Raw genomic sequence first — 18,929 nt, 5'->3', positions numbered from 1 at the left:
TGACCGGTACAGGGTGTGGGGTCTAATTAGCATAATAGTTCTTGGCCATAATTCCACACCTCTGGATCTGACCTGGCTACACCTATTGTTCTCTTGTTTGTTTTGATTTAGGTTTGAGGATGGAGTTGTAAATGAAAAATAGATGGTGTCTGAGTCCTCCATTTTTCTTTAGAGAAGGGTTCTCTTTCATAATAAAAATGGCTTCTTTCACTCCCCTCTCTAACCAATTCTTTTCTCTGGCTAAAATGTGTACCTCACTGTCCTCAAATGAGTGGCCCGTGGCTTTTAAGTGACTGAGCAGACTGAGGTCCACTGCTGCTCTCTTCTCTGTGTTTGTACATCCTCTTGTGAAGTAGCTGTTTAGTTTCTCCAATGTAGCATTGAAAGTCCTCTCTGTTTGCGGATATCCAAAATGGGCCTTCAACAAAACCAAGAGAACTAAAAAACAGGACAACAGAGAATCAGAACCCAGGAGAAAGGGGGTAACTATTCCGTACATGGCTGGTGTTTCTGAAAAACTACAGAGGATTTTCAGACAACATGAGATCCCGGTCTATTTCAAACCTACAAACACTTTAAGATAGAGACTGGTCCAACCAAAGGACAAAACACCGAGCCACAAACAAAGCAATGTGGTCTACTCCATTCAGTGCAGTGAAGACTGCAGTGAACACTACACTGGAGAAACTAAACAGCTACTTCACAAGAGGATGTACCAACACAGACGAGAGAGCAGCAGTGGACCTCAGTCTGTTGTGCATTTCCACTTAAAAGCCACGGGCCACTCATTTGAGGACAGTGAGGTACAGATTTTAGCCAGAGAAAAGAATTGGTTTGAGAGGGGAGTGAAAGAAGCCATTTTTGTTAAGAAAGAGAATCCTTCTCTAAACAGAAATGGAGGACTCTCCTATTTACAACTCCTTACTCAAACCTAAATCAAAACAAACAAGAGAACAATAGGTGTAGCCAGGTCAGGTCCAGAGGTGTGGAAGCTCCATTATGGCCATGAATTGTTATGCTAATTAGACCCCACACCCTGGTCAATAGACCAAACTAACAAACAGAAACTGTAAACAAGTAGGAGGGTTAGTTTCAGTTAGTTAGCTCCTCCCTGCAGATATAAGGAAGTGTCCACCAGCGTCTTACCAGAACTGAAAAAGCAGCTTGGATGAGCTTCGAAACGTCTTCAACCAAACTAACCTAACCTAACTTTTGTCCAGTCGACAAACTGAATTTTCTCCTCGCCATGGATTCTACCTGGACGACCGCGGGATTCTTCACACAGAGCATTTAGAGTTTTGAGGATGTAGACAGACTTATGATAAATGGTTACTTAAATATGTGTGAATGAAACAACAGGTATGATTGTGATGAGGTACCACCATTGTAATGTGGCCTAGAGCTCACAAGAGTGAATTTTGCATAAAACAGGCCCTTTAAACCTGCAGTTTTATTATCTTGATACAAGCTGCTTCCTTCTTTGCCGCACAGGTAGATTGACACAGGTCATGTTTGCTTTGTTTGCATTACACAAATTCCTGGAAACCAAAACCTGGATGTATTTCCAGTAGGACAGGAAATTGTTAAAACACCATTGTACAAAATACATAGATAATAATACAGCTAGGAACCAAAAGTGACAAACTTTATGTTCCTGTCAGAAAAAAATATATAAAAGAAATCTAAAAACAAAAACAAAAGATCATCCTAACAGGTTGTTGGGTCACTACATTTATAACTCTATATGTCAGAATATTTTGCACTTTACTAGAATACTAATCTCAAAGTGCTAGAATACTACCACTTTGAGATTTTTTTTATTTTAAGTGTAACATAAATAAAATGTATTATTGATATTAGCATTACTTTTGAATCACTGAACACATTGATTTAACATATGGGTAACTGAAAATTGTGTGATGTGATCCCAAGCTCTATAGGTGGATAAGTTTTTGTTTGATCCAGGTCAGGTAGCAAAAGGTATACGTGAGTGGTCAGCGTGTTCTTTGTCAATACACTGAACGATGATTGCTTTTATGTGATGTGTTTTGAACTATGTCCCTCGTGTTCTAGGAAGCCAACAACAGTTTTTTCCAACAGGCTGCACAAATTATGTCTAAATGAGCATGGAGGCTGCACGTAGCTCGCTTTCGCCCATGGCACAGCTGCTCTTAATGCACTCACACTCATAAAGGTGATCTTTTATCAGCTCGTGTTTACTTTATCAAATCTAAGTGCTTTGATTTTTATATACAACCAGCGCCATTTTTTTATTACTGATTCCATTCAACTGGGATAAATAGGCTGAGCGAAAATGCTGTCTTTTGTCCTTCAGTAAAATTGCTCATCTTTCGATCAAGTGAAATTAGAATTACATAAAGAGCCCATTTAGAGTGTGCATGGCAGGTTTTGATGATTTTCTAATTTTGACTTAACGTGATGGGATAGTACCAGTACCAGTACCATTTACACCAATCGAGAAACAATTTGTAGAAACATTTACATTTTCATAATAATGTCATCACACCAGGGAGAATTCTATCCAGAAGTTTGGCACAATTTACACAATAGAAACACATTTTATCTGATACTTTAAACATTATATCAACAAAATAAAGGTGCTTTCTTATATTTTATTTGTCCAGTATTAATTTCCGTGTAAATTAGAGGAGTTTTGGCCCAGTGTACAAGATGGTTAGCCTGATTCATCAGCCGGTTTTACTTCGTTTCACTTCGTACAAATCGCCTGACCTCGCAGTGTTAGAATTCGTTTGCTCGACGGTAGGTGGGTTCTTTTTGTCATTTAACCAGTCGCTACTATTTGGTAGTCATGTATGGCTAACTGGTATATTAATCTTTTCCCAAATCCCGTAGTAAGAAGGGCAAAAATGTCTTTCCCCTTGATGAAATTCACCAAACATACTCTTTGTTCCGGCTTTAAATCCTTGATCTCGGGAATCATTGATAACACTGAATATATGGCTCTTCGCTGATTGGCTGGTGCCCAAACTTGCACTTCCAGGAATCTGACAAACCATCTGTTTTATTCTGATTCCTGACCTAGTTGCTGGAGAGAAATGGAATTGAGTGGAGGTACTAGGTGGCGCCAGCCTGGCTACAAGATGGTTGCTACATTTATGGAATTCCCTAGCATAATGTCACAATTTCCAACCAGGAAGTATATTTTAAACCAAAAAAATCCCCAGTAACGATCCCCCATATAACGATCTTAACTGTGTTTTAGTAACATTACAGTCGTGGTCTAACCTGTCTTTAAGCGCTTTAATAGTGTACTGTATAACTTTTTTGGATGGGGCTCCTTCACCTGTTTGTTTCTTTGAATATGTCACTGCTCTGCCTGGAATGTTCCACAGTATGACATTAAACACCTCTAACTTTTAGTCCAGTTTCGTCTCCATGAAGAATGAAGGTTTAATGTCATACTGTGAAACATTCCAGACAAAGCAATAACATCTCCATGGAGAAAAGCATTTGACGGACCCTCCACCAGAAAAGTTACATAGTGCACCTTTAAGATTGATGAATTGATTGATAGATTTTTTTTCTTGCTTTCAGTCCTGAAGTGTAAGAATTAATCTGGACAGTGGAGTGAATAGATTATAGAAGGGGTAGACAGAGCAGACAACTGTTCATGCAGGGGAAATTCATCTTACTAATGCACTTCCTTTGATAGAGAGAGATTATTAAGCAAAATGGATCAAATGAATTCTCCATCCGTACACGTTTTGACAGGCCTTGGAAGCTACTGAGAGTAACAAGGCCAGTACAAACACTCAAAAACAGATTATTGCACCAGAACTGAACATACCTGATTTAACTAAATGTTCTTCATCTTTTGTGTCAATAGTTGAACTGAGTCATAATTTTGTCTGCATAAAACTGTTCGGTAAGCCTTTGAAATGACTCATGTTATATTCATTACAAACCATGGTGAGTGTTTATGTGTGAGATGATCATTTAGGCTTCATTAGTTGAACATGATGTCATCAACCAAAGTTCTTCATCTTTGTTTACTATTATAAAATGATACTGCTTTAATTAAAGGGGAACAGTTGCAATTAAGTTATAATGAACTAATAATTATGATTACTTAAAGGTGGACTGTGTAATTTTTCTGCAGGGGGTCGCTCACCTGCTTGACGTGTCATTGTGCTGCCTGGAAAGTTCCACAGCATGACATTAAACAGATCTGCCTTATATTTATTCAATTAAATGTGGTTTTACTGCTCAAAAGTACCTAGAAAAACAGGTATTCTGACTGTGAGCAGGGTCGCCTTTCCACAGATCTGACCTATAACTTGGTTTGGTTGGGTCTCCATGAGGATAAAGGTTTAATGCCATTCTGTGAAACATTCCAGACAAAGCAATAACATCTCCATGGAGAAAAGGATTGACGAATGCTCCAGTAGAAAAGTCACACAATGCACCTTGAAGTATTCAAAGTAATTAGTCCTTTGGCTGATTTAGATCCCATTTACACCGAAATGAATCCGCGTATTATCGTATCACCGTATCGGAAACAATCTGCGTCCACACACGTCGTTTATGTGTCCGCAATGCTTCCTTATCCACACGCCTTTGAGCATGTGTTTACATTTTACAGAAACAAAACTTAAAACTGCATGGCTACTCTGCATAAACTGAGCACTCAAACAGCTCGCTGTTGTGCGCTGATGCGGTTCAGCTTCTGTCGGACTAAAGGACACAACTCAGTAGAATATGTGTTCTTTCTGTGACAGAGGGGTGTTCTGCTGATGATTAGTGTGTTCTATGCTTCTATTGTGTTGGAGATGGTTCATGTGAAACTTTTCAGAGATTATACGTCTGCAGGTCATACACACAGAATGTATATATGAATATATGCTAGCTTCTTAGCGTTTTGGTGCTGAATTAGCTACTTCGCAGTGCATAGACCTACATCAGCGTATCAGCGTTTTCAGGCGTCCACACAGTGCTGGATCAGATCCATACTCAAATGAATTTGTGGGAGCTGGAGTCACCAGATCATTCCGTCTCTGGAGCTGTTTTCAGTCGGATTAGTGTGGACGAACACTGCATCCACAACGAAAACGATTTGAATATGTAGTAGTGTGGACGGTGAAGAAGAAGAAGTGAATGTTTTAATCTAAACATACAGAGCCTGATATTTGCTAATTAGCCCTGGGATAACGTTACATCGGATGTTAGCCAACTGGCTCCACTGTGTTTTCTAACATATAGGTGCAATTTCCCGTTCAAAGGAGGTGTTTCTACAATATTATACAGCAGCGTTCGGTTCTCGAATTCAAGACATTTTTACAATAGATTTTAATTAACTCACTTGTTGGTCGTTGTTGTAGCTTCTTGTGCTATTACTCTGTTTTTACTCTGCTACAAACTTGAGCTGCACAGTCTTGATCTTGATCGATGTTTCTTCTGCTCGATGGATAATGTCTGTGAAGTGATGACGTATTTTTGACAGTAAAGTCTCGTCTGTGAATTCGTATTCGTACTGATGAAAGCGTAATCGTAAATTTTCATTTTGTGATTGTAATTCATGACGTCGTAATTTTTCAATTCGTATTCTGATGGATAAAATACACACAATATATTTTATGTACGACTGGACTCATTTGAGAGTTTACAAATATTTATTTTATGCGCAACTACAGCCAAATATGCACGGATTTCTATTTTATGCGCACGAATATTTTTGACAGCTTTCTTACTCCATATAAATCTCTCTGTTATTTGTAAAGAAGAAAAATTATGTCCATGTCTCTCTCAGGAGCTGGGTTGCCATTGGTGATAAGTCTTATCCGCTACCCTGAACACCCACTTGAACTTAAGTGTCATTGTATAGCACTACAGTCGTCTGAGAAATACAAAAAATCACTGCTTCTTCATTTCTTTTTCTGATGGGAAGCTCTGTTTTTGTTTTGTTTTTAACAAATTATAAAACCACTTCTCCTGACCCCAGTTGTATATGGCCAAGATATATGTTGTATTACTATATTTCTGTATTTCTATATTTGACTTTTATTTGTACATCTACAGGTGTATAATTATGCCTTATTTGAAACCACTTATCTCTTGCTATTTTTGCTACTCATTTTGAATTTGTTATTACCATTTATATTCTTGCCCTTTGTTATTATATTATATTGTGATGTGTGAGCTACTGTGTCCAAATAATTTCATTTGTGGCTCAATACAGTTTGCCAAAGTCTACGTGTTTTAAATTTTGAGAATAAATACAGTATATAACACTCAAAAAAAATTTCTCCATATTCAACACATACACAAAACTACACAAAACTACCCCTGTGTAAAGAAAACATCAACTGTCGGTCAAGTCCAGACCTGTCAACATGTTCAAAAGCCCATAAAGACTCATTCTACGGTCAAACTGTGTTCACAACAAATGCATAGCTCTATTAGTATAGCAGTCATGGAGGATAAGGACTTCAATTGTTTACTTTGCCATTGTTAATTCCCGTTGCTGACAGCAGAGGCTGAATGTCTCATAGGAAACAGAGGTGAAGTTTATAAAGTATATTTTATTTTCAATTAGAAAAATGTGAAATACTCTGAACTACTTATTCTAAGGTGATCAGAAGCATGTTTAAAAGGGAATTAGAGCCACCTGAATGCATCTTATGTTTTATTTAAATATGCAAGATTACTCCTAATAATGTAAAATGATTGAAGTCAGCTTAGGATAAGTGACAGTTCTTTGTAACACATTTCAAACCTCTTCCCTCCTCCTAGTGGATAAGGACAGACAGAAAAACGGAGTGTAGGGGAGACCGGTTGGAGCCTTTTCACCTCTCCTCTTTTTATTTTAGCTCATTTCACACTGAAAGCGCAAATAAGTGGCACCATCATATCTGCACCAGCCAATAATAGCCTGTACATCTCCTGTGAAAATGAGGTGAGTGTCAAGGCTAAATATAGAAGTTAAATCTGCTGACATCTATGTTCACTAAATGTACGAATGGTACTGTCTCCTTTTAGGTAAAGCAAGATACGGTACTGTATTTTTGCCTTAGGGAAATTCTTGATGGAGAAAAAAGATGAAACTTTAACTATATGGAAGCAACCAGTGGTGAACTGTAACAAAGAGTAAGTAGAAAAATACTGTACTTATATATACATTTTAGGTATCTGTACTTTAATTAAAGATCCTATATTATGCAAATGGACTTGTGAGCCATGTTGTAATACTGTTATGTCATTTAAGGCAGTGTTTCCCAAACTTTTTTTCTGGAGACCCATATTTTAAAAGTCACAAACCTTCGCGACCCAAGTCAATAGACATTATTTGTAAATCACAAAATAAAGGTTATTTTTGAACATTAATGAGAATATTTTATTGTTGACTGAGTGATCTTGTCTCTCTGAACAATTAGTATTACTCGAGTTTTAAACTATGAAAAACAGTAACTGAACCAGCAATAAAAGGATCCATAAGTTGCCAATTTGGACATTAAATGTAGCCTATTTCTTTTTCTTTTCAACATTCAATTGAACCATCAATACTGGAACAAAATTGTCATTAAAATAATTACAAAAAAGATTAGTAATTATACAAAACATGTCTTAACATTTCAACATTTCTAATGAGATAGGTGGATCTGTCTGCATTTTTGTAATGCATTTCAGTCCAGGGCGCAGGAGGAGAGCACAACAGCAGATCAGGAGCAGCATTCAGTCTGTCTCTGTGCTTTGTCTTTTTGTGAGCACAGAAAATCCCAATTCACACATATATGTAGTTGTGAAAGGAATAAGCATAGAAATACTGGCTCTACTGAGGACAGGATATTCTGACAAAATGCTTACCGAGAATGACGATAAGGTCACAGATCAGAACTGTGAGTGTCAGACCTACATGCAGATCATGACAAGACGACCCACCTGAGGATCGTGACCCAGTCTTTAGGAAACAATGATTTAAAGCAGACCTGGGGTTGTGTTTTGTTTAATTCATGCATGTTTGAGTAATTCTTTATTATTAGTCTGTCTACATATCCTACGCTCACAATACTGTTTTATCTTTAGTTCTGTAGCGACTAGCAATTTCAGGGCTGAAATCATCCAAATGACTCTGGTGAAGGTGTATAGAGTGGAGCACTTCCTGTATTAACACGTGACAGTACAAGTTGGAACAGAGTGTTTTTTGTGTGAGAAAGACTTTCACCTTAAATATGCAGGGTTTGAGTGTTAAACATGTGGATGAAACAAAATACATCTCCAGATCTATTTACGACAAGAAAACAACATTCCAACATTGATCAGAAAATAGCATAATATGGGCCCTTTAAGTACATTTTACTTTTACTTCACTACATTTGAGAGAAGGTATCTATACTTTCTACTCCACAACATTTTTGAACAGAACTGAAAACTCAAAGTATTTTCAGTCCTGTTCAGACCTGTTGAAAAGGTTATTTTTAACACCTTCATAGATTGAGCAAACAAAAATATACAAATACAAGCAGCTACAAAGTACAGTTGTCAGCACAAATCTGTTTCAAGATCACTACATTTGAAGCTTTATTAGGCCTCAAAATCTGTCCGAAATGCTTTTAATTTGTACTGTTTAAGCACATTTTTAAACAGGTATAGGTTCAATACTTTTACTTGAGTCTTTTGTTTTGCTCTGGTTTCTGTACTTTTACTGAAATAACATAAATTGACTACTTCATTCACCATTGAAAGCAACTAATACTGTACCTAATCTGTCAGCACTGCTTCTCTTTCCCTTCCTTCATCCTACAGTTTAAGATACACGCTGAGTCCTTTTGTTCTTTTCTCCACAGCAGCAGCAGAACCAACCTCTGAATCTGGTAAATACAGTCCTGTCTATAGGGACCAAGCAGATAGAAAACAAAAAAAAACAAGTCCTTTGTCTGTTTCTTTTTGTTCATATGTTCCAGACTATGCACCAAAATTGTACTTAAGTCATTTCTGCAGTCGATGGGTGAACTATTCCAAAATAACAATACATGACAATAGACAATGGGTTAAGCCAATTTGCAGATTACTGGTCCTGTTCTAGTCCTGGCTTAGTCCTGGTGGTGGTAGACAGTACCTGAGTACACACTTTTAACTTTTATTTCACGACATTTGAGAGCACTACTTCACTACAGTTTTAACTGGAATAGCTGGACTAAAAAGTGCTTTTCTTTATGTCCACTGAAATGGCTGAAAGGTTATTTTGAACAAGTTTGTACCAATGTCTTGAACAAACCAACAACTTGAACAAACCAAAATATATCTATAGAACTGCAACAAAAATGAAGAAATATAGTTTTGTTTTGTTTTTTACTCAAAATCTGTATGAATTTTTTTTAACTCTATAAACTAAATTTTTAAACACTTCGGCTACATCCACATGATAATGCTCCTGGATTATTTTTTTTATATTTTAATTTTAATTGCATCCACACACTTGTCGGATTCATAAATATTCACATCCAGATGACAATGGAGCACTGAGTGAAAACGATGTAATATATATGCCACACCAGTATGTGGTGCTGTTAACAATGATAATGATATATAATAATGCATATCTCATCACCGTTTTTTTAAACTTTATGGTAATTTAGCCTATTTTAGAAGTATCCCAGAAATATAGCCATTTTGTTTTGCAAAAGTTAAACATAAGCTTTTGTTTTTAGCCATCAGATTTGGATGAGAATTATTAGAATAACTTGGTCTCAAAATCCAACAGTTTAACTACTCGTGCGTAATCTTTGTTTTTGATCCGTGTGCGTAATCTGCGTGGTTTGACTTCATTTAAGTATATGTATTTTTTATGTGAAATTTTTGCTTGGATAATTATTCATACAGCTAAATCTCAGCTTTTTCTTAGGTAACAAAAATGAATACATCTTCCACCATTAATCCTGATCTAGCTTCTGTTTAGTCCCAGTTTTGATGTGATGATGAGCACGTGTGAACACAGAAATGACATGTGTACCGTAGGAATCATTATGTTAATTGGAAAAAAAAAATTTGCTTTTGTCAGTAAACAAAAGAAACTGGTGTGTGTGTTCTGAGTCTGTCACATGCAGTCTTTGCGTACTATAGCCACGATGTGTTTGCTATTCATTTATTCATAAGAATATTTGAAAATAATAGATACATGAATGACGTGTGCTCTGTAATTTACAAGCTGCAGAGTAAATGTGATTATCAAAATACTAATTTGCCTTTTTCATCACATCATATTAATTATAAATGTTGAAATTGCATTCCTTTAATCTACTTACATTGTCACATTTTAGCTGAATAACACAGCGCAACACAGTGTTATTCAGCTAAAATGTCATCTTTGCAACTAAATGGCCCATTGTCCAGCATAACCATAGTTGCAATTAAAGGGTCCAATCTTCCCATCACCAACATGGAAAAAGATGACAAAGGTTTATTGTACTCAGCATTGCATGGTCCATGTGGTAAATGGTTTTACTTTTAGAGAAGAAAATGTATTTAAAGTTCCTATATTAAGCAAAATGGACTCTTGTGAGCTTTAAGTCAAGTTATAATGTTGTTTCCTCCTCAAAAACATACTTGGTGTTTTGTTTCATCCACACATGTTTGAGTAATCCTTTATTAGTTCCCACATTCAGTGCTCAAAATACTCTGTTCCACTTTGTGATGTCATGAAGCTGAAGCAGTAGTTTAAGTTAACAGCTACATTTTTTGTTTAGTAGAGACTGGCATTTCCATGTATGAAATTATCCAAATGATTCTAGTGAAGGTGTATGGGGTTTAAAAACACAGTGGAGCACTTCTTGTATCACCACATGATATCAGAAGGTGGAATAGAGAGTTTTCTCTTAGAGAGAAGAACTTGTGATGAGGAAACAACATTATAACATAGATTTGAAAATGACATAATATAGGCCCTTTAAGATATAATTACAAAAAAAAAAAAGCAGTTCTCACTCATTTGCATTTATGAGTTTACATATATATATTTCCACTTATTATATTCTTTTCACCTATTAAACCACATTTATCCGTAATTGGTGCTAACTAATTGGCAACGTCCCAATGCGGATATGATTGTCACCACACGAGCACTGTTGTCAAGGTGATAATTGAAACTTAAGGTTCTTTTCCAATATACATTGAATTTAAGTGCACAAAGGTACTATTTTTCTGTGAATCCTCTACATGGATGACTCATTTCGCCATTCTATACATAGAAAGGTGCCATATGTATAATACTATGTGCATGGGAAAAAAAAAACCCTCACTGTGCATTCCGCTGTTGGAGGATATTATTTTATTGCGTAAAGGGCCCATATTACTCTGTATAATGTTCACTAAAATCATTTGGATAATTGCAACTCTGGAATTGCCAATCTCAACTGAACTAAATGTAAAAGGAGCTGTTAACTTGAAAACTACCACTACATGACATCACAAGATGGAACGGAGCATTCTGAGCTTTAGAGGTGTAGTTGTGTTTGACAGACTAATAATAAAGGATTACTCAAATATGTGTGAATAAAACAAAACACAACTCCAAGCATGTTTTTAATGAGATAATTCGATGAGTCAATTCTGTGTAATATGAGACCTTTAAATGACAGTTCTTTTTGCTAATTGTAACATTAAAATGGCAAAACAATTATGCTTTATCTTGCAGGTCTGCACTTATCAAAAATGGTGTTGAGTCTTTGACAGGTTACCTAAGCTCATCTGATGACTGGTGACCTTTTGGGAATAAAAATATATCAAACTCCTGTTTGTGCTAAAAATGGCAATGACATATGAATCAGTCTTAAGATTAGAGTTAGAGTGGAGCAGGCAAATATAGTACATGAGCTTTCTGAATCAGTGTATTTTTTTAGTTTTACAATGCCAGGAAAGTTATGGGTTTGATTCCTGGACTGGGCATATGGTCTTTGTGTGTTTATGTGTTTATCTGTTTCCTTTTCCCATAGGATCTACTGAGATCACTGACTTCACTGCGTAGTTAATCTGTAATTCTAGTGACAACACACACTTTACACTGCAGTCCAGATGGAAAATAACCATTTGTTTCAGAATGATGAGAAATCTGGACCTTTGCCAATAGCAATTAACAATTTAAAATAAAATAATATATTGTTTTGCTTAGGGAAAAAATATGTCCTCAAAATGTTCATCGGCTAAAACCCCTGAATCCACTTGTGTTATTGAAGGATGTGAGACAGGCAGTTGACTCATCTTGTGAATTATTTACAAGTTACGACACACATTTCAAAAGAAAGTTCTCTCGCCTTTGTTTTAGGTCTGTTCACTATAAACCACACCAAAAACATCTGCATTTAGACAGTTTGAAAGACGGATTTGAACACAGAAGTCCAACTGCCCACCTGGTCCATTTTAAACACTGTGCATTTTTTGCTGCTTATTTCCCTTTTAAACGTCCTTGGGATAAGTATTCCACATGTTCTAACATAAAATATCACATGATTCATTTAGAAAACATATATTTGTTTCCAATTATGCCTTTTTGTTTCAGTTTTGGGGGTGAGAATAAACAATGAGAATTAAAACAAAAACACATGGCTCTATTTTGTCTAATGGCTTCTTAAATTTTAACACACAATTTAACCACAGAACATGTCCTGTGGGCTTAAAAACTTTGCAGAAGAAATCTGGAGTTTTACCTATGACGAAACAATTTTGACAAAATGTGAACAGAGGAATCTTTTTTGTGCACAGAGAAGACAACGTTGGATTAATAGATTCATGAAAGAAGAATGAGTGCAACAAAATACAACTTCAGAAATGTATTTGATGAGTATAATATAACAACATACAATACAGTACAATATAACATGGTTAAAACTAGGGATGGACATGGTTAGTAGATTAATCGATAATTGATCATTAAGAATTTCGTCGATTACGTTCATTTTTAATTGACAAACTGAATGTAGGTTGCTGTGCGTAGCGTAGGGTCACCAAACGTTCGTTTTCCCCCGGACATGTCAGTTTTTCACGTCCTGTCCTGGCCGTCCGGGTTTCTTTTTTTTTTATAAAGTGATGTACATATGTTTCGGTGTCCAGTGGTGGTGCCAGGGACCTCAAAGCTCACCAGGACACCGAAAAACATTAAAAAGCTTTGCCAGGTGAGAGTAGCTCAATGTCGATGACGAGGCCCCACCTCCCACCCCCCACCCTGAAGCGCAAATGCGTATTTAACAATAACTTGTAAAGAAATTCCACGCTTTCTGTTGCGGTCGGGACAAGTGGGAGGGCATGTGCACAGTGTAAAATGCAGCACATATGTTTCATTGTCCAGTGGGAAAAAGCTCACCAGGACCCCGAAAGCATGAAAAAGCGTTGCCAGGTGAGAGTAGCACAGTATCGATGACGAGGCCCCACCTCTCACCCCCCCGTACGGTGTCCTGGTTTTGACAAACTTAAATATGGTCACACTAACCTGTATTCCACTGAGTCATGTTGCATCAGCACACAAGAGCTGTTTTTTTTTTTTCCCCTTTGCTTAGTTTATGCAAATTAGCCATGTGGTTTTAAGTTTTGTTTCTGTGAGAGTTGCGCAAAACTGCATTAAACACATAACCTCAAACAGCTGATGTGGCTCTAGAGTGGTTACGGTTTATATGTCGTAAAGTTGAATTTATTTATGCAGATTAGTAGTGCAGATAGTAATAATAATGATGATCATTTTAATATAAAAACGTTAATGATTAATAAATAATTGATCGTTAATTCTCCCAACAATTGATTAAGAAAATTTAATCGAACGCCCCTCTCTAGTTAAAACCTCAATTTGCCTAATATGTGTCCTTTAAATACGGACTGATTTGAATGCCATGATATCAAGTTAACTCAACTTATTGCAACACGGTAGATCCTTCAAGACGACTAAAGATTATTACGATGACTATTATTATTGCTCTCTCATAAATGCCTATTGTGTAGGCAGCGTAAGAGAAAGCTAAGATTATACATGACAAGATCACTCTTTGTTTTATAGATTAGCACAAAAGATGCTGCTAGTGTTCAATGCCACTTCACCATAATAATGTAGTTAATGATTGTGATATTGCAAGTGTCTCATCCTATAGCTACAGTGCTCTTCAAAGCCCATTGAAAAATATGGAGAACATGCATTCATTCACATATACTCGAGACCAGCCGGCCCACCCATGTCTCGCCAATTTGCATTCATACTTTTACCACTGATGCCATCATACTACCATTTGGCAAAAGTAGGTCAGGGAAAAAAAAAAAAGAAAAATACAAATACTATATGATCCATGCCAGCCATTACAGTGTCAGTCACCTATAGGCAATTTTCAACTCGGTGTATAGTCAAGCAAAAAAGAATATAACGAGGGTGAAATCAAATGACAGCATTGACATGGTTGGATCAATAGGTCTATTATCCAGCTCCTCCTCCTCCACAAGGCCTCTTCTCTTCTATCTGACAGACAAGAGCAGCTTTCCTTGAACGGTAGCTATGAAATGCCTGGAAACAAATTGGAGTTTATCATCAAATGACAACATGAAACAAATACCACAAAAGGCTTGCGTTCACATAAGTGTGCTCAATGTTTTCAAAGTACTATATTGAGATTTTCCTTTCCCTATGGTGTTCAAGTTTCTCCAAATAAGTCCCAAAATAAAGACAAGTTACAGGTTAGAGCAGTGGAGAGTCAAATCCACTCACTGTAAGAATGCAAGGTATTTTTCTATAAAAGAAAATGAACAATATATGAACTATAGTTGAATACTGTATTTTCCGCACTATAGGGCGCACACTTAAGTTTCCAACCCCATCAAAAAACAACTGTGCGCCCTATACATGAATCCACTTGGGTGTCCCAGCACGACTTCAGTAAACTACAAAGCCGCATCACCCGCAGCGCACGCAAACACACACAGAGCAGACAGCGACCGCACAGCGAAAAACACCCACTGCCACACTCATCACTCCACGCGGATGAGGAATGGAACGGAGGAACGAACCGAAAAAGCAAGCGCAATGTGCCACTTCTAGCCACAACTGAACAACTGAGTCACTGCGAACACGCCGACAATCGAGCAGTCCCAGACATCACCCTCCCTACACACGACAATTGAACAAAGCTGAGAGTCACCATGAACGCACCAAACAAAGTCTGACTAACCCATCTAAGTGTTGTGTTTCGTTTAATGCGCCTTATAGTCCGGTGCGGTTTATATGTGAAAAAAGTTTGAAAATAGACCATTCAGTGACAGTGCGCCGGATAATCCAGAGCGCCCTATAGTGTGGAAAAGATGGTAAATGCAAGTTTAAAGCCATTCCCTGGAGCATTCAAGGTATTAACAAGCAAGTGGTGGACCATACTGCACCTTTAAAGATCTTCAACAGAATGTATTTTCAAGATAAATAATAGTTACTTTGAGTTTCAGATCAAGGCTATTCTAAAAGCATTCAGCAAAGCTCCTATTTATATGATTTCTTTCATTATAAATACTTGTATAGTTTTAGTATTGAATAGTGTAGAGACTGATCCTTTTCACTTCATATACTAAGAAATATGCTGATAATATGTGTTTCATGAGAGCTCTGAACAAATTATAATTGCAGATAAAATAAAATAAAAAAATCCTCTTCCTCCATTTACAGTTTGGAAATCATTTACCTCAGCTATGGGTTTCAAAATGACAGAAAATTGGCACTGTTCCCATAGTAATTCACAATTTAAAACAGAATATTATACGTTTTGAAGGCTGAAGGGTCCTTCAAACGCCTTCTACACAAACAGGAAGCTGGAACCTATGAATAAATAAGTTTAATGGACCCAATTTGTAATTTCAATATTTAAAGGCCAGTGACAAACATCCCCCTCTTCCAACAGTAAACACCCTAAACTGTATATATATTTACAGGAGCACCATGTTGGGTATGGCCATGCTGTTGGGTGGATGTCCTCAGAATAAATAAGATTTGAACACTGGCAGGATTCCAACAAGCTGTAGTTTGCTCAAGGTAATGAGTAGGTGGTGTGAGTTTGTCGACTTGTAATTTTTCTTGTACTCAAACTTAACATTGCATTGTGAACTGTGAAAAGATATAGAGCTAATCGAACTAAATCTTACTGATTATGAGGTTCTTTTTTCAGACCAAGAGTTTGTTTTCATACCTGACAGTTTCGACTGCTCACTAGCGCGCTTCCTCAGAGTGGTCATATGATGTTGCTGTGATGTGTCCGGTCAGCTGATTTATACAGGTTTTTTTTATAAACTCAGGCAATTACTCGTCAACAAAATAGAACCGGAGCATAAATGTAATGTCATATACGAAATACCCTGCATGTCCTGCAATAAAACATACATCGGGGAAACAGGGAGGGCGTTCAGTACACGGAAGAAGGAACATAGAACAGAATGCGAGAAGGAAATAGCGAAGGTGTGCACACGAGCAACAAAACACAAAGCAGAGAAAAGAGAACCACATTATGGACTGGGATGGAGCAAACATCATTGGGACAGAGGAAAACGAACACCGTCGCTGGATTAAAGAGGCAATCGAAATACGGAAACGTGCCCATGGACTATAAACTGGGACGAGGGTTTTTTTTTACTCTCACACACCTGGGATACTGTCCTGAGGAAGTCTGACTGCAAATTGCACTGTCGTCGTGCCTCCACCAGTAGGAAGACAGCACCAAAACCTGTATAAATCATCTGACCGGACACGTCACAGCAACATCACGTGACCACTCTGAGGAAGACACTTAGTGAGCAGTCGAAACTGTCAGGTATGAAAACAAACTCTTGGGCTAATAATATAAAATATCGGAAAACCAGATGAACCTCATTGAACTAAATCTTACTGAGTTGTATTGACGATTATTGGGAAAAACAACTACTATATGAAATCTTATACTTAATCTGAATTGAGAAACTTTTTCTTATTTTGTTAAAGAGCCCATATTATGTTGCTGTATTTTCAGATCTGGAATTGCACTCTCTAATTAACAAAAGGTAAAAATCAGCTGTCAACTCCACAAAACTAGCACTACATGACATCACAATTTGGAAAAGAGCATTTTGAGCTTTAGAGATGTAGACAAACTAATAATAAAGAGCTACATGTGTGAATGAAACAACACCCAACTTTTTTTTGTTTGTTTGTTTTTGTGGGGTAACCGTATTATAATATTGCTTAAAAGTGTCAGTTTTATGTAATATAAGACTTTTAATGTTGATATTGTGATCACGTCTTATACTCTACCAGTTTTAAAACATGTTAAATAGATTAATTAGTATATAATTTGACAACACATCATCAAGATATGTAATTTCTGCCCTTTTAAAATAATATTGGACACTACCCTCATAGCATTTTGAATTAACATATGTATGGAAAACTGAAGGTCAGTTCCTGATTTCAATTACTTAAAAAAAATCACCAGCAGAGGGCACAAGGACTCACTGAGGGGGATGGATACACTGAGGAGTGAAGCAGTTAGAATCAGACTTAGGCTTAGACTTAAACAGACTTTATTGATCCACAAGGGAAATGATTTAGACACAGTAGCTCACACAAAGAGCAGCTAAAATTCTAATTGCTGAAGACCCTATAGGTTGTGCATTAAATTGATTTGAGCAAGTCTGGGAGAATGTGCATTTTCTTATAATGAGAGATACGCCAACCTGTGCAAATGAACCAAACCCTTTTCCCACCATGTAGCCTATTCAGTGTATCTCAGTGCTGACAATAACTCCTCAAATCTCCTCATTTTAACCAAGCAGGAGTCTGGTACAGAGCCAGATGTTCAGCAAAATGGAGGACCAATTATAAGCTTCATGTGGACACTGGATTAATTCAGATTCCAATTAGTGGTTGCCTCGGTGACAGCCACTCAAATGTAGGTTAAATGGCGAATGACAAATCTTATTCATTTCTATCCAAACATGTTCTAAAACAAACAAACGGGGCAGGAATAATCATGTAAAGTGGAGTAGATACAGACAAAAAGACATGTTGAGTGTATGAACGGCGTTTTACTGCTCAGATTTTCTAATTACTGAATATTTACAGTAACATTATTTTGCTCTAGAAAAAATAAGTAAAAACATATTTTGTATAGCTGATTTTTTTTTAAGCAGCTGAAAAGGAAGCACTCTTTTGCACTTGAAAAATACTGATATGTTGCATGTGATTGTATATCTACAGGTTTTATTTCAAAAGTTATAATCAATTATTATAAATAATCATCTAGAAATTCTTTGTCAAGTAAAGCTAATAATGATGATCAATAATGAATAATACTAATAGTAATCACAGAAACGAGAGAATGTTACTGTGAATCCATTTGCGTGTGATTTCTGAATGAATTATTCTTCTCTTACCGATCGTTGACACCACAGTTCCCACGAAGTAAAAAGCTCCTGTGAAGTCCCACCGGGGTCTGATCATATCCACGCGTATCCCCGCTACGTTCGCCTCCTCATAGTTCTTCAGAAAGTTGTTGAGCTCCTTTTTGCTCAGGTTGTACTTTTGGCTGAAGTGCTCAAACCTCTGCTCCCAGCGCTCCTTCGCCTCGCGCTCCTTGGGCTGCTCCAGCGCGGAGAACACGGCGGCTCCGCACAAAAGGTACAAGACGATGAAGAGCGCGAGGAGCAGGAACCTCGCGTTGTCTTCGTTGATGGAGCCGCAGCAACAGCCGCTCCTACATGCCATTATGTAGCCGTCAGTCCTTCTGGCATGGTGCTGCTGAGGCACTTAAAGCCAAGGCGAGAAAAACGCGCAGAAAAGTATCGACAGAGTCCAAATGTCAAGCAATGAATTAAACATGCGCAAAGTAAAAGGCATTTTCACGTCTACTGTTCTCGCTCACGCATCATTTAAAATCCCATTTCAAACTGTGGCGTTCGCGTGGCAACCTGTAGATGCG

At 37.3% G+C, this 18,929-nt stretch overlaps 1 protein-coding gene across 1 annotated transcript in view; it reads right to left on the bottom strand.

Moving 5' to 3' along the window:
* The window catches only part of kcnk13b (potassium channel, subfamily K, member 13b), a 31,962-nt gene extending 13,247 nt beyond the window's left edge, over positions 1-18,715 (bottom strand). The window contains exon 1 of the mRNA XM_020927658.1: positions 18,385-18,715. Coding sequence (XP_020783317.1) covers positions 18,385-18,715 — 331 coding nt within the window. The remainder of the gene's footprint in view (positions 1-18,384) is intronic.
* Positions 18,716-18,929: the final 214 nt, after the last annotated feature.

The sequence above is a fragment of the Boleophthalmus pectinirostris genome, unplaced genomic scaffold (genome assembly GCF_026225935.1).
Source record: "Boleophthalmus pectinirostris isolate CB_2022bp ecotype Guang Dong unplaced genomic scaffold, ASM2622593v1 HiC_scaffold_13, whole genome shotgun sequence".
NCBI classification, from domain to species: domain Eukaryota; kingdom Metazoa; phylum Chordata; class Actinopteri; order Gobiiformes; family Gobiidae; genus Boleophthalmus; species Boleophthalmus pectinirostris.
Note: the sequence above shows the minus strand (reverse complement) of the source record. Positions and strands in the feature narration are given on the sequence as shown.